The sequence below is a fragment of the Oncorhynchus tshawytscha genome, linkage group LG32 (assembly GCF_018296145.1).
Source record: "Oncorhynchus tshawytscha isolate Ot180627B linkage group LG32, Otsh_v2.0, whole genome shotgun sequence".
NCBI lineage: Eukaryota > Metazoa > Chordata > Actinopteri > Salmoniformes > Salmonidae > Oncorhynchus > Oncorhynchus tshawytscha.
In genome coordinates, this window is record NC_056460.1 from 7,120,817 (window position 1) to 7,136,272 (window position 15,456).

The following is a 15,456-nucleotide window of genomic DNA, read 5'->3' on the forward strand; positions in this document are numbered from 1 at the left end:
ATTCAAGATTACTGACATCACAGGACCTGTTTGAATACCCCTAAAATACTGATACAAAATACACGGTGAGATCAGCGATTGCTTCAAAAAGGGAAGGATGCAACAGCCTTGGGGAGAATCTCAATTGCATTTCCTTGATCCCATCCAATCACATACTCATTTTCCAATTGTTAATTTGTTTTTTTAAAGGCGAGGAGAGGATGCGAGGAATCAAGGAAAAGTAATCGAGATTCTCCTATGGTATTGCTGCCACACTGGATCAGGGGTCAAAGGTGAGAGGTGACAGACCTGGGAAGTCCCCCTGGCGGCTGCTCTGCCCAAACTCCTGCAGCTGGGCCTGCTGGTTCATCTGCTCCTTCTGCAGGTTCTCGTACCAGTGGGTCACCTCGGCCCGCAGGTCTGCCACCTGGTCACTGGGGTACATCTCGATGGTCATCTGGTAATACATACACAGGTAGGAACGTAGACACACACACAGACAGACGCAACACACACACACACAGACAGAAAGGGACAGACGCACGCACGTGCGCGCACACACACACACACAAAGGCAAGTGACCAAACAGACAAACACAGACACGCACACACAGAAAAAGTGTGTTAGAACATCCTTACAAACATCAAGAATGAGAACACAGCATTCTTCACAGTAGTATCACAACAAACATTTCTACTCCATAAAAGTATGAAATTAGCTTGCACCAATCGTTTCCATTCATTTTGACATTGTGGCCTGTAGATTTTCCCTAACACCACAGAACACAACAGCAACAAGAGCATTTGAGTGTTTCCAAGCGACCAAGGGTTAATAATTAAGTACCAAGATGCTGGGTACTTTCTTGGGTACCTTGTCGGGCAGGCCGGCGGGCTGGCACACGATCCTCAGTGGCAGAGACTGCTTGTCGCTCAGCGCCTTCAGGTGGCTGCTGATGCCCGTGCCCTCGATCTGCCACTGACGCAGGTGGTACGCAAACCTGGAGACAAAGAGACAAAGAGAGTGGGGCAGGAGACAAAGCGAGTGTTGGGGGTGCAGAGAGAAAGTGAGAGAGCGCCAAAGGGAGACACGGTTCTTCGTGCTGGTTGAAATTAGCGTGGGAGTTGAGTTTGGGTGAAGGGTGGATGGGTCAGGAGAACTGGACCAAGAGCTTGTCCTGTAGCTCTCCAGGTCCAGGGATGATCTCGACTAGGCGAGGCGGAAATATAGTTGATGATAAGCAGCGTGCTGGTTAAGTTTAGAGGTTCAGGGCTTAAAGTACACAGGTTGAGAGGATGGAGATGAGGAGCGTGTGGCTCTCTCTGTGAGAGAGTTTCGGTGCGTCTGCTTGCGTACATGCATTTCTGTGTGTGTGTGTGTGTGTGTGTGTGTGTGTGTGTTCCCAACCTGCGTCGGAAGGCCTCCAGGTGGGTCTTGAGCATGAGCAGGCCCCTCTCGATGACGGTGAGGCTGGAGTGGGCGTCCTTCTCCAGGTTGGCCGAGGTCATCATCAGGCTCTCCATGCACTTACTGATGAACTCCTGCTCCTTCTCCAGGCCCGTCTTACCAGCTGGGGGACGGAGACGGACACGCAACCGCAGAATCAATAACGGCCAAGATCGGAAATCTATTATAAAGTAGGATGTTTTGGATCTGGACGTGCTGCTGCGGACAGGGTTTTCACTTCCTTTTTTGCAGCAATATAAAACAAGGTTGTTATGGTGGAGAAATTCTACTACGAGTCTTCAACCATGTACCAACTGAAGGTGCACTGACCGTTGATGTAGTAGGAGTTGATGTACTGGATGGCAGCGCGGCTGATGTCTGCGGACTGGGCCCTGAGGGCGATGCCCCACAGCTGGTCCATGCCACACAACTACAGAGGAGGTGGTCAAAGGTTAGAGGTCATGGACAAGCATTGACAAGGTGACAGCAGGGTTCAGTGAGAGGTATGGACGGGCCTGAAAGTTACCAAAAACAGATGACACAAACCGTGTGTGTATAAGAGTGTATGTGTGTATGACCAACTGTACTCGGGTGGGTGTGTTTGTCCCTGTGTGTGTGTGTTTGAATCCTTCTCTGTAATGTGATTTGTGGATTCAAATAAAGTGTGTGTGTGTGTACCTCGCAGTTGGAGCCGCTGTCGTAGGCGCTGGTGGCCAGACGGGCCAGGTTACAGAGATGCTGGAAGAGGTTGAGGCCCGTCATGCTGATGGTCTCTGGCTTCAGCTGGGGCATCTGAGGAAACAGGAAGAATTAAGGGCAAACGGTATTACAATGACAGATTCTGAGACTTTAAGACCAAGGCTTTTAATGCCAAGGCTTTTCAACGATTTGGGCAACTTTTCCAATTTGTTTCCCCTGGCTAGTGAATGACTTTTCAATGACCTTTCACATTGAATTGACAACTTTGGGACTTTTTAAATGACAACCCCACCCCCTTTTTTTGTTTGTTACAGATTCTAGCTATCAATTTGTTGAATTGGTTTTTAGCTCAGGTTCACCATCACCACCACAGACCACGTTGGAATGACCCTTGTCCAACACCCCTCCACACTAAGACCAGATGGTCCAGTCCGGTCGTACCTTTTCCAGGAAGAGGTGTTTGTAGGTCTCCATGCCCATGGCGTGCTGGTCTTTGCTGCGGACCTGGTTGAGGAACCAGTGCAGCGCGTCGTCGTAGCACTCTCCGTCCTCCACCAGGCAGTGCCACAGGATGTCCACCTGCTCTAGACTCAGTCCTGAGGGAGAGGAGAGGCTGTTAGCGTGTTCATATACAAATACCCCGCTGTTATATATGCACACATTCACTGCTGGGGAGAGGAGGAGTTAAACTGGTGTCAGCGTTGGTACACAACCACACACACACTTCTGACTATAAAGGGGAAGATGAGCATATCACTCCCACACTGGATCCACAATAGGCACACAACCACACAGGCAGATAGTCATGTACACCACATCCACATTTTCACATACACACAATATAAATTGGTTCCCAGAGAAAATTGGCTGCAGTATTAATCCTTTTGTGTCCTGATCGGGCACCACCATAAGACTGCAGGGAGTCTCCCAGTCTACCTCTAAATCAAAAATATTAGCTCCCCTTCACACATACACAAAAGCATGCAAACACACACACACGTCACACACACACACACACACACACACACACACACAGCTATGAACAGAGTGAATTAGCTAGGTAGATCCAGTCACCCCTCTGGAGACGCCAGAGGACAATGAGGTCTCTGTTGTAGGAGAAAGAGGCTCATCAGGTTGCACATCTCCTCCAGGGCCAATTCCATTCCCAGGGTGTAGCCAGCCAGCCATAGAGGGAGAGAATGATAGGGAATGTTTCTGTTGAACTGTATGTGAAGACTGGGTAATGTAACGGAAAGCTGGAATAAGTCTTCCTTATTGGACACGTCATGGCTGAAACACTCGCCGTTTCAGTCTGTTTCGCTCCATTTGGTGCCTAATGAACACGACCCTGTTGACTTACTGAAGTGGTCTGGGGAGCCCAGTGTGGAGAAGACACAGGTCAGGAACTGCAAGCGAACTTGGACTTCCGCACTGTGGCCATACCTGTGATCGCATAGTAATCAAAAGAAGATATTTCAATAATGAACTATTCCGTTTCCTTTTGAACTGCAACGTCACTCTAACGTCCATTCCAATGCGTTTCACATTTCAAATAAGGAAATCAAAAAGACTAGCCACGCTCTCTGTGGTTCTGTCAGGACAAAACATGCACGTGTCGTTTTGTCTCGGCGGTCCCTTAAAGCAGCCAGCACCTCCCGAGCTGGCCACATACACAACCACAGAGTCACTGTCCGCAGCCATTGCACACCAGAACCGCACTGCAGCGAGACTGGTCGGCTTAATAAGCTGCAGTTACATTGGTGTACCTACAATACATGCTGTGTTACCAAATATGTTGCCCTACTCCACAGTAATAAGACTGTTACCGTTGTATAGTTACAAGGCAAAGTCAAAAATGTCAATGGGGGAGTGGGTAGGGTAGTGGAGAGAACGGGTGAGTTACTCACAGGGCAAACTTGTGCCTCTGCTCTCGGACTTCCTGGATGTAGTGCAGCAGGTTCTCAAAGAACAGCTTCATCATGTGCAGCTCCTTCTCCGCCCACCTGAAAGACACGACACCAAAAGGTGTGAGTTCGGAAATTCATTATCGGCTCCGATTTCGGAGCCCTCTCGCCCGAGTGTAGCCAGAGCGCAGAATAACTGATAACGGCCATTGAATATGGCCGGTGTAAGTTAACGTCTGCAAAACAAACGTAATTAAACTGTAGCCAGCAGCACAGTTACAGTCACCAACGCTGTGGATAACAGCCTAACCAGCTCTGCTAGGGAGAGTAAAACGGTCAGAGTGAGGTGTTCTAGCATTTGTGTCTGGAAGTAGCTTGCAAAGCTAACCAACGTTAGACAGTTAGATTGGGTGCTTGACTGCCGTGTGAGAACACTTCTGAGAACGCTCAGATCAACCTTATTCCTCGGCCAGAGCGTCCAGTGTGCGCTCGGAATGCTCAGAGTGCAAAACACTCAGAATTTACTCACGGACAGTCTGACAACGCTCTGAACTTACGAACGCCCTGACCGTACTCTGGCAGTCCAACGTGAATTTACAAACATACCAAATGTCACAAAAACAGTAGTTATTTTCACAAAGTTATGGTCACAATATGTCCAATATGTGCAAATCTGTTGCATTGCCAATGTTATTCTGTGATGCCATGTAATGGACAACGTTTGTCTTGTTCTAATCACGCTGAGGGTGCGATGCTTACATGGTGATCCAGTGGGTGTCGTAGCTAGAGCCGAACTGCTGAAAAGTGCCGAACAGTTTGGGAAGGAGGCGCAGGGAGACGACCACAGATCTGTGGGAGAGAGAAGCATGGAGTCAAAAAACAAGTTTCACATAATAGCTAGCCAACGAAGGGATAATACAAAATCATTTGACACCAATTCATTTCAGAGCCATGTTGTTCACACAGACATACACACTCATATATATGCGCGCGCACACACACACACCTGTGGTGGGCTAGGTTCTCCAGGCAGCCCTCGATGAATCGCATGCGGATCTGACGGTCGGTGAACCAGCACACCAGAGAGCACAGGAGCTTCTCTGCCTCGTTGATCAGGCCCTCCGACAGGTGGATCTGACGGAAGAGGGAAGAACGGAGAAAGGTCACTCGCACCTCTTTCCAGACTTCAGAATATCACAACAGATCCTAAATTAATAGCGATAACTAACCTTAATAATAAATGAGCTGCTCCTCGAAACCTGAAGGAGGAAGTGACACATTCTCCTCTAATACGTTGAGTATTTAGTAGCTGACAAAACGTTTTTGCCACACAGTAACCAAGTTTCACAGTAACCAAGTTTCCAATCCAACCATTTTTATCCGAGTAAAGTACCCGTTGAAAAAAAGAGAGCAAAAAAAATAACTCAGGACAGGCCTGATTTAAACTGTCAAATTGTCAGAAAATTCCCTACAAAGTCAACAAACAAAACAAATACTCGAGACATGGGTGGATACTTTTTTTGGTCGCTGATTAGAATATGCAACAAAATGCAGTGCAAATTGCACAATTGCTGATAGACTAACCGTGACTTTGAGATATATTTAGTCATGCGATGCTGTGCGTGGTCTTGTCACTACAACTTGAAAAAGCATGCACAGTTTATTAAGCTCCAGATTAAATCATTTATAATGAACTTCACAGGGTGGTGAAAGTTGACAGTAATGAGCTTGATGCTCCTTTCCAATAAATATCAAGGCTCTTCATTTGTATGCTGGTGACATGATGATCGGTGATTGGCTGCCTATAACCAAATAAAAATGTTCGCATTGTATTTGCGAGCTGTTGACTATAGCGCATGTGCCAAGACCAGAGTGGGCACATTTGCTAGTTATCATGGACCTTATGTGCCAAAACTATCGACAGAGTTAATTAAAGATAGGACACTACTCCTACTCCCCCGCCCAGTTAGCTTAAGTTCTTGTTAATCTTTCTGCCCATATAAGACATGTCTATGTCCTGGAAAGTTGGCCATTACATCATTCTAGTCACATTAGCGCACGTTAGCATCAACTGTCCTGGTATAGGGACACCGATCACATAGAGGTTAAAAATGGGTTTTTCAAAATTTATTTTTATTCGGTGAATGAACATTTAGACAACAAAATGTGTCACTTGTTTCTGGGAACTCAAACTCTGCTTCTATGCCGCTAGGCTTCAAGGCTGTCTGACTACTAGCATGCTACATGCTTTTGCACAGCAAGACAGTCGCCAGCAGAATGCTTTCTTAGTGCACGGTGTAATCCAGTGTCACGGTTCTTACCGCGTCCTCATCCTGCACCAGGTCCCAGAGCAGCGTGTTGCCCTTCTTGCACACGTTGTCCAGGTTGATGTCAGTCACGGCGTTGCCAGAGTACTGGTGCTTGTGGACCTGCGGGCCTGCAGAGGAATAAAACACAGCCGCTGGTGAAAAAGAGAGCCATAAAAAAAAGGTTCAGTAAAGATTTACTGAAGTGCTAAAATGTCAAGCTAAAATATCATGCTAAAATGTGGCACGGATAACAACAGATCAAGTGACACTAAGAATGGCAATAAGAAAGCAGCCATATGGAACGCCCAGACGGTCACGTTTACAGGTAGAAGATTATTATTTATTATTTAGCAGACGCTCTTATCCAGAGCAGTAGTGAGTGCATACATACACCGTGGGAATCGAACCCATAACCCTGGCGTTGCAAGCCATTGGCGGCAGGTTGCCTAGCGGTTAGAGCGTTGGGGCCTGTAACCCAAAGGTTGCTGGATCAAATGCCAAAGCTGACAATGAAAAAGCCTGTCGTTCTGCCCCTGAACAAGGCAGTTAACCCACTGTTCCCTGGTAGGCCGTCATTGTAAATAAGAATGTGTTCTTAACTGACTTGCCTAGTTAAATAAAAGGTCCAAATTCAAAAAAATAAAAGTGCCATGCTCTACCACTTGAGCTACACGGGATTAACTGATGGTGAAAGCGTTTGACTGGATTGGCCCATCCAGACGATTAGTAGAACCATAACTACATGATTCGTGCCGCTGTAAACTGAGGCCCGTTATTGGTGTGCAATAAGTGGGTGAACCGTTACGCGAGTAGGGTATTCTGTGAATTTTCCAGCCACGATTTCTGGGAAACCTGGGAATTTTGGGGTAAATTTAAGTCAATTCACAACCCTAGGTGCACCGTGCAGTGCAGCCTACCTTGCACCATGTGCTCGTGGTAGATAGAGGCCAGGTTGGGCAGGTGCTGCTGCAAGTGGGAGCTGAGCTCGGCGTGCGAGTTGATCTGCACCAGCTCCTCCTCACAGCCAGACTCCTCACCGTCAAAGTCGGCCATGTTCTTCTCCGACTTGGCGCTGATCTGGGAGCTGCTGCAGGACACGTCATCTGCGCTCAGCATGTCGTCCGCCATGTGCCTGGTGGATGATTCAATGTTAGAAGGGCAATGCATGTTGTTGTCACTTGAATAAGCCTAAGATTCACGTTGCAAGGAAAACAAATACATTTACACTGAATGCACAAAACATGGCTCTTTCCATGACAGACTGACCAGGTGAATCGAGGTGAAAACTATGATCAATTACTGATGTCACTTGTTAAATCCACTTCAAATCGGTGTCGATGAAAGGGAGGAGACAGGTTAAAGGATTTTGAAGCCTAGAGACCATATGTTTTATTTCACCTTTATTTAACCAGGTAGGCTAGCTGAGAACAAGTTCTCATTTACAACTGCGACCTGGCCAAGATAAACCAAAGCAGTGCGACACATACAACAACACAGAGTTACACATGGGATAAACAAGCGTACAGCCATTAACACAATAGAAAAAAAGAAAGTCTATATGCAGTGTGTGCAAATGGCGTGAGGTGGTAAGGCAATCAATAGGCCATAGTAGCGAAGGAGTTACAGTTTTTTACAATTGAGAGATGGATTGTGTATGTGTGCCATTCAGAGGGTTAATGGGCAAGACAAAACATTCAAGTGCCTTTGAATGGGGTATGGTAGAAGGTGCCAGGCGCACCGCCGTTGAGTGTGTCAAGCACTGCAACGCCGCTGGGTTTCACACGCTCAACAGTTGCCCGTGTGTATCAAGATTGGTCCACCACCCAAAAGACATCCAGCCAACTTGACACAACTGTGGGAAGCATTGGAGTCAACATGGGCCAGCATCCCTGTGGAACGCTTTAGACCCCTTGTAGAGTCCATGCCCCTGACGAATTGAGACTGTTCTGAGGGCAAAACGGGGTGTAACTCAATTTTATGAAGGTGTTCCTAATGTTTTGTACACTCAGTGTACATCTAGTTCCTCATGACAAATGTAGAAATGATTGACTGGACACTTCTACACATCTATGCAACTACAGGAAACTCAACTTGTCTACGGGTGGTGTCTAGACTCATTTGGACACCGACATAATTGCTAGTAGTTGGTCCTGATTCAACATGTTGAATCGGCCACGGACAGTTTGTCTTGGTTGGGGTGTGTAGTCGAAAGAAGCCTTAAAAAGAACCTCATCTCCCGAGGCCAATTTGCCGAATATAGAACATTGTGAAAGAGGAGATATAAAGAAGATAACAGGTTAGCGTAAAGAAAGCAAAAAGAGATGGTGATAGTCTTACCCTTCGTGGTGGTGGTGATGGTGGTGGTTGTGGGGCCCGATGAAATGTCGGCAGTTGAACAGCTCGTTGCCCATGGCGTCCCCCAGGAAGTCCCCGGGGCAGGGAAGGCAGGTCTGCTCCTGGGGGCCAGGGGCCATTTGGGATGAGGGGCCTCCCATCTCTGAATGTTGTTGTTCGGGCCCATCAGGCCGGGCCGAGCAGGCATCCAGCATCCTCATGCGGCCCTCCATCGATACCGCAGCCGTTACCATGCCGACGGCTGCCTCGGGGTTAAAGGGCAAACATTTGGGTTTTGGTCCGTCTCCTGCCCCTCTCTCGGCCCTGTCGCCATGCTCCTCCACCAGCGCATCGCCCGCTTTCCGCTTCCTGATCTCCGGCTGGTCCCGGGGCTGCTTCTGCGGGCTGCCCTCGGCCGCTACGCCCCGGTTGTTCCCCTCTTCATCCTCTTCGTCGTCCTCATCTTCGTCATCGTCTTCGTCATCTTCCTCCTCCTCCTCCTTGAGGACCTCGCTGTCAGCCATGTCATCAGAGTGCAGCTCACTGCCTGGGCTTCCCGCTGACTGGCTGGCACGGCTGGAGCCCGCCTCGTTGCTGGAGCCCTCGCTGTGGCCACTGCTGCTGCCGGGCCCACTGCTGCCCTCCTCCATGCTGTTGGCCGTCTCGTCCGAGCTGCCCTGCATCGACTCCTGGACGGGGCGGAGAGAGGAGACCAAATCAGTTCCAGTTAAACCGGCCATACATCAGAACCACGAGACGGGGATATTGACCTAGATTGGCTTTTTGATAAAAAGTCTAAAAAGTTAGCTACTGGAGACCCGTGGCTAGGCAAACAAAAAAAACAAGGCATGGATTTCTGAACAGCGCTGGAAAGTAACAGTTTGCTACTAACAACCATTCCCATTAAATGTATTGAGAACGTGCATCACTTGTTTCTCCAGCTAGATGGCGTGAAAAGGGTACTGGAGTGCTACTAACCTCCGTGTCAGAGAGTCTCTGCTGGCCCCGCTTGCTGCCGCCCATCATCTGCTCGTCCATCTCCATGTCGCTACCGCCGCTGTGGTGAGTGTCGCTGTTGTCACTGCTGTCCGGGCTGGCCGCTGGGGAGCCTGGGTCGAGACGAGAAGCAGAGGCTTGATGCATCAGATTACGCATCTCACAAAACATAAGGTAGTCTATATACAGCAGATATGTTTAAGAGCATATTTATCTAAGCAAGTGGTAAACCATGGTTATTGGTATCTAAAAAGGTGTTCAAGACTTTTGTTCCATCCCAGCACTACAACATTCGATTCAACACCTTGATTAGTGCTGGACTGGACCAAAAACATGCATACCACTCACATAACAGCACCGGAGTTGTTGACTACCACTGATCAAACAAAAGGTATATCCCCTTGAAATACACAAACACCACAAACCATCGTACCTTTCTTGTTGCCCATGGGGACGTTGGTGTTGAGCAGCGAGGCGAAGGAGCTCTGCTTGGAGAGCTGGGCCTTTGCGGACAGGGCGTTGTTCCACAGAGCCTTGATCAGCATGGAGGCCAGGTACAGGGTCTGGGGGAGCAGCGTAGAATTACATACAGAATCACAATTATAGGATCTTTATGGTGGGCAGGTGTCCAAGACAAAGAGCAGCTCTGTTAGTTAGACTAGGTGTATGTGACTATAAAGCTCCTTAAAGTATTTTTTTTATTTTTGCATTTCACCAGGTAGGCCAGTTGAGAACAAGTTCTCATTTACAACTACGACCTGGCCAAGATAAAGCAAAAGCGACAGAGTTACACGTGGGATAAACAAAAGTACAGTCACTAACACAATAGAAAAATCTATATACAGTGTGTGCAAATGGAGTAAAGAGGTAAGGCAATAAATAGGCCATAGTAGCGAAGTAATTACAATTTAGCAAATTAACACTGGAGTGATAGATGTGCAGATGATGATGTGCAAGTAGAAATAACGGTGTGCAAAAAGGCAAAACAAAGTAAATAAAAACAGTATGGGGATGAGGAAGGTAGTTGGATGGGCTATTTACAGATGGGCTGTGTACAGCTGCAGCGATCGGTAAGCTGCTCAGATAGCTGATGCTTAAAGTTAGTGAGGGAGATATGTCTCCAACTTCAGCGATTTTTGCAATTCGTTCCAGTCATTGGCAGCAGAGAACTGGAAGGAAAGGCAGACAAAGTAGGTGTTGGCTTTGGGGATGACCATTGAGATATACCTGCTGGAGAGTGTGCTACGGGTGGTTGTTGCTATGGTGACCAGTTAGCTGAGATAAGGCGGAGCTTAACCTAGCAAAGACTTATTGATGACCTGGAGCCAGTGGGTTTGGCGACGAGAGCATACAGGTTGCAGTGGTGGGTGGTATATGGGGCTTTGGTGACAAAACAGATGGCACTGTGATAGACTACATCCAATTTGCTGAGTAGAGTGTTAAAGGCTATTTTGTAAATGACATCGCCGAAGTCGAGGATCGGTAGGATAGTCAGTTTTACGAGGGTATGTTTGGCAGCATGAGTGAAGGATGCTTTGTTTTGCGAAATAGGAAGCCGATTCTATATTTAATTTTGGATTGGAGATGCTTAATATGAGTCTGGAAGGAGAGTTTACAGTCTAACCAGACACCTAGGTATTTGTAGTTGTCCACATATTCTAATTCAGAACCGTCCAGAGTAGTGATGCTGGACGGGTGGGCAGGTGTGGGCAGCGATCGGTTAAAAAGAATGTGTTTCGTTTTACAAGCATTTTAGAGCAGTTGGAGGACACGGAAGGAGTGTTGTATGGCATTGAAGCTCGTTTGGAGGTTTATTAATACAGTGTCCAAAAAAAAGTCAGATGTATACAGAATGGTGTCGTCCGCGTAGAGGTGGATCAAGGAATCAAGAGGGACATCGTTGATATATACAGAGAAAAGAGTCGGCCCGAGAATTGAACCCTGTGGCACCCCCATAGAGACTTCCAGAGGTCTGGACAACAGGCCCTCCGATTTGACACACTGAACTCTGAAAAGTAGTTGGTGAACCAGGCGAGGCAGTCATTTGAAAAACCACGGCTGTTGAGTCTGCCGATAAGAATACGGTGATTGTGACAGAGCCGAAAGCCTTGGCCAGGTTGATGAAGACTGCTGCACAGTACTGTCTTTTATCGATGGCAGTTACGATATTGTTTAGTACCTTGAGCATGGCTGAGGTGTTGCACACCGGAGAAGGTACGGTGGGATTCGAAATGGTCAGTGATCTGTTTATTAACTTGGCTTTTGAAGACTAGAAAAGGCAGGGCAGGATGGATACAAGTCTAACAGTTTGAGTCTAGAGTGGGAGAAGAAGGGGATGACCGCGGCAGCTTTCCAATCTTTAGGAATCGCGGGACGATATGAAAGAGGTTGAACGGACTAGTAATAGGGGGTTGCAACAATGACGGATAATTTTAGAAAGAGGGTTCAAATTGTCTAGCCCAGCTGATTTGTACGGGTCCAGGTTTTGCAGCTCTTTCAGAACATCAGCTATCTGGATTTGGGTGAAGGAGAAGCTGGGGAGGCTTGGGCAAGTAGCTGTGGGGGGGGGCTGGTGATATGTAGAACAAATCACACTCAACATTTGATTGTCCACTCCTTGCCGTGGCCTAAATTTGCTTAGTGTTGTGTTTCCTTGCCACAATACTAACTAGTATCGCGATACTGGCATCTTCCCAGATCGAGGTAATTCGTAGAATACCATCAACTACCATTGGGCACTCATGGTGTGTGGTGTGTGTGTGCGTGTGTACCTGTTCGGTGTGCGCGCTGGGGTGCAGGCCGGATACCAGGTTGAGGACGTGGCGCAGCGGCACCGGGTCCAGGTTCTTGATGAGCGAGGGGAACAGGTCGTGGATGTAACGGCTACAGTGCTTCAGCTACATGGGGAGAACAGATAGAGAGGCAGGGTCAAGGAGAACATCAATGGAAAAGAACAAAAATAATTAAATGGATTATGATAGCAAAACTAATTGGTAGAATACAGTAAAGAAAAATAAGTTAAAAATATGCATACAAATTCAGAGTAGGAGTGCTGCTCTAAGATTAGGTCCATTTGATTAGAGGCTAAATGTATCCTACAAATCCGCATTTCTACGCTGAAAATCTTTATACATGCGGCCCCTGGTGTTTAGGACCTAGTTACCTGAGCTGCTGCCCAGATGCAGTCCACATGCTGGGTGCTGAGCCTTCCCTCTGCGGCAAGGAAGTTCAGGATGACTTGGCACTGCTTAATTATCTGGAACGACAACAAAGAGGCACAAAGACAAACTCTGCATTATAACAGGGGAGTTAAAACACAGATTGCCCATAAAAATGTATCAAATTAGTGTAAGAACGACTTGGAATGGGAAAACTCACCTCTATGTGCAAATTTGGTCCAAATATGTGCTCCACTACATTGTTGTTGATTAGCCAGTCAGCTAGTTCCTTTGCTATTGACCTGGAGGGACAGTTTGAGGTACGCTGCTTTTACGGTCCGTGACGCAGTGCTAAATCAACTCAATGGACTTATGTTTCATTGTAAAAATCAAATCAATTGACTTACGTTTCGGTGTCGGACACCAGAGACTCGTTATTACAGACATCGTTGAAGGTGTGGAGCTGATTCTGTGGGGAGAAAACGAGTTGTAAAAATTTAATGAATGTATGCATGTACACACCAGTGTACTTAATTTAATGAGTTATTGACCCTTGTGTAAAAGTCTTAGTTACATTAAACTGAAAGTCCTAGTGAAGCTTTAACAATGTACACCTGTGTCAAAAACAAAACAGCTGTCACAACGTGCTTCACAGTAACCCGGCCTAGACTCCTCCCAAAGAGCAAGCAACTCGGCAGTGTGCGAGTCTCACCGTGATTTGGCTGAGGCCGGCTAGCCTCATGGTGAGCGTGGGGGACATGAAGTACTTGAAGGCCAGGTCCAGGCTTTCCTTGTCGAAGCACAGTGCGCTGTCCAGCGGCTCCTTCACCGTGCTCCACATCAGGTCGGCCATGTTGCGTGCAGCGCTCTGACGCAGCTCCTGGTCCGACAGCTTGCACAGGTACCTGGGGAGGGACACATTTGGAAAGAAGTTACTTGTGAATTGAGTTAACTTTGTTTAACCCAGGAAGTTTCTTCATTAGGAAATACTTTTAATTTGTTCTGTTTAGTTTTAAAAAGTAGAAGACATGGTAGACATGTTGGACATAATGACTGGACAAATGAGACTAAACAGTCAGGACTAAGTGTGGGGCATCTATCGAGGCTGGCTGCAACACTCCGATGAGAAGCACCGTGACAATAGTTGGCTACAATGAGAATTGAGTCTTTGCGATCAATAAGATACAGTACGTATCTTTTTAATAACTTCTGAGAAAAACAAACATTGTGCTCAATTCAGGAGGAAGGAGTGATACGCTATAAGGTGTCAATGCACTGGAGTCAGAATTTCACATTTCATCATTCTTCGTTGACTAAGGATCAAAATGACTAAGGAATGTTCCATTTGGACATCAGGACCAGTTAAACCAGCCCACCCAGGTCACATGACAGAGGTATGACGAGGCCTGCGAGATGTCTGGCTGCTCCAAGGTCATGTGAGGAGAAGCTGACTGGAGCACTGGCCACTGTTACCATGGCGAGGGAAGCTCTTCCTAGCAACACCAGTTGGTGGCATAGCAAGAGAGGGCTCTCAGTTGTAATTGCTTTCCATCCAGAAAAAAAAATATATACAGTCAAGTATCTGACCGAATTTTGAAATTCAACTCAAATACAAAAATATGCTTGCTTTGTAAGAGCATCCACTTAATTCATCCTTGATTTATGCTAATCGACTGCCAATATGCTGGATTACACCATTTGCATAATGTCCCCCTAATACTACATGCAATATTCAGGGGAGCATCTCTATCAAGTGCGTTTGATTGTGTTGGAAAGTGGCGGGCGAGTTGAACAACACCGCACTGTGTATACAAATTCAATATGCATCTCAAACAGCCCCTTGGGCCATTTCTGACGAGAGGAGCTCCGACTGCAACAGCAACTCTCCTCTCCTTTCCTCTCTCTGCCCCATTTTCTTATTCTCTTACAATGACTGCAGGAAAAAAAGCATTACGCTTTTCACCACTACTACGTATGGGATGCCATATTGTATAGAGCTGTATTTGATATGGGGAAAACGGCATGACTAACATTAACCATTATATTCAATAAAATATTTGTGATTCAATCTGTATTGACACATGCCTAAATAGGGATTTCAAGGCACTAGTGAAAACTCATTGGCGGTGAGAAACTAACGAAGACTTAATGATCCTCACTCTGAAGTAAATAGAGATTTCACCAAAAGAGTTTCATTGATATGGAGAGTGTGAACTTACCGTATTACATACGTGCGGAACGGTATGATGTGCTGCATGACGGCGGGAATGTGCAACCATATTCGGATCTGTGTGTGTGTGTGGAGAGAACAAACAGAATTGGAATCAGACCGACATCCCTTGAGATGTGTGAGAAGCAGTGGAAAACCTAAAAACGGATGCCACTTTAACAGAGCTGGCTGACAACTGATTATTCACTGCAATTACTGACGGAGAGAGCATTCACAAATGAAACAGCTGTGCTATAACATAGAAACTGCATCAACAACATCTGCATATGGAGCTGAAACAGCATTTGGAGGTAGTGGTAAATATGTCCAGGATTGGGTGGCTAAATATTAGGCGGTTGGGTTGGGCTGCAATGTTGGGTGGCTGGATTAATTTGTTGGGTGGCTGGATTCATTTATTGGGCGG

General features: G+C 46.9%; 1 protein-coding gene and 1 non-coding gene across 7 annotated transcripts in view; both read right to left on the bottom strand.

Annotated features, from left to right (window-relative positions):
• Positions 1-15,456, bottom strand: part of LOC112230365 (ubiquitin carboxyl-terminal hydrolase 34) — a 59,778-nt gene that overhangs the window by 31,144 nt on the left and 13,178 nt on the right. For 2 of the 6 annotated variants that reach the window (XM_024396624.2, XM_024396623.2), the window contains exons 6-26: positions 15,043-15,110; positions 13,536-13,728; positions 13,231-13,292; positions 13,044-13,125; positions 12,829-12,921; positions 12,437-12,562; positions 10,099-10,228; positions 9,648-9,778; positions 8,673-9,358; positions 7,253-7,467; positions 6,348-6,487; positions 5,033-5,160; positions 4,786-4,875; positions 4,030-4,125; positions 3,483-3,565; positions 2,564-2,718; positions 2,102-2,215; positions 1,754-1,853; positions 1,385-1,547; positions 824-977; positions 289-436 (exon numbers count right to left, since the gene is read on the bottom strand). In XM_024396624.2, the coding sequence (XP_024252392.1) occupies positions 289-436; positions 824-977; positions 1,385-1,547; positions 1,754-1,853; positions 2,102-2,215; positions 2,564-2,718; positions 3,483-3,565; positions 4,030-4,125; positions 4,786-4,875; positions 5,033-5,160; positions 6,348-6,487; positions 7,253-7,467; positions 8,673-9,358; positions 9,648-9,778; positions 10,099-10,228; positions 12,437-12,562; positions 12,829-12,921; positions 13,044-13,125; positions 13,231-13,292; positions 13,536-13,728; positions 15,043-15,110 (3,157 nt within the window). The remainder of the gene's footprint in view (positions 1-288; positions 437-823; positions 978-1,384; positions 1,548-1,753; positions 1,854-2,101; positions 2,216-2,563; positions 2,719-3,482; positions 3,566-4,029; positions 4,126-4,785; positions 4,876-5,032; positions 5,161-6,347; positions 6,488-7,252; positions 7,468-8,672; positions 9,359-9,647; positions 9,779-10,098; positions 10,229-12,436; positions 12,563-12,828; positions 12,922-13,043; positions 13,126-13,230; positions 13,293-13,535; positions 13,729-15,042; positions 15,111-15,456) is intronic. The other 4 variants (XM_024396628.2, XM_024396627.2, XM_024396625.2 and 1 more) reach the window with 4 other exon arrangements.
• On the bottom strand, positions 3,741-3,874 carry LOC112230469. Its single transcript, XR_002950332.1, has one exon. It is a non-coding gene; the product is annotated as a small nucleolar RNA SNORA70 (small nucleolar RNA).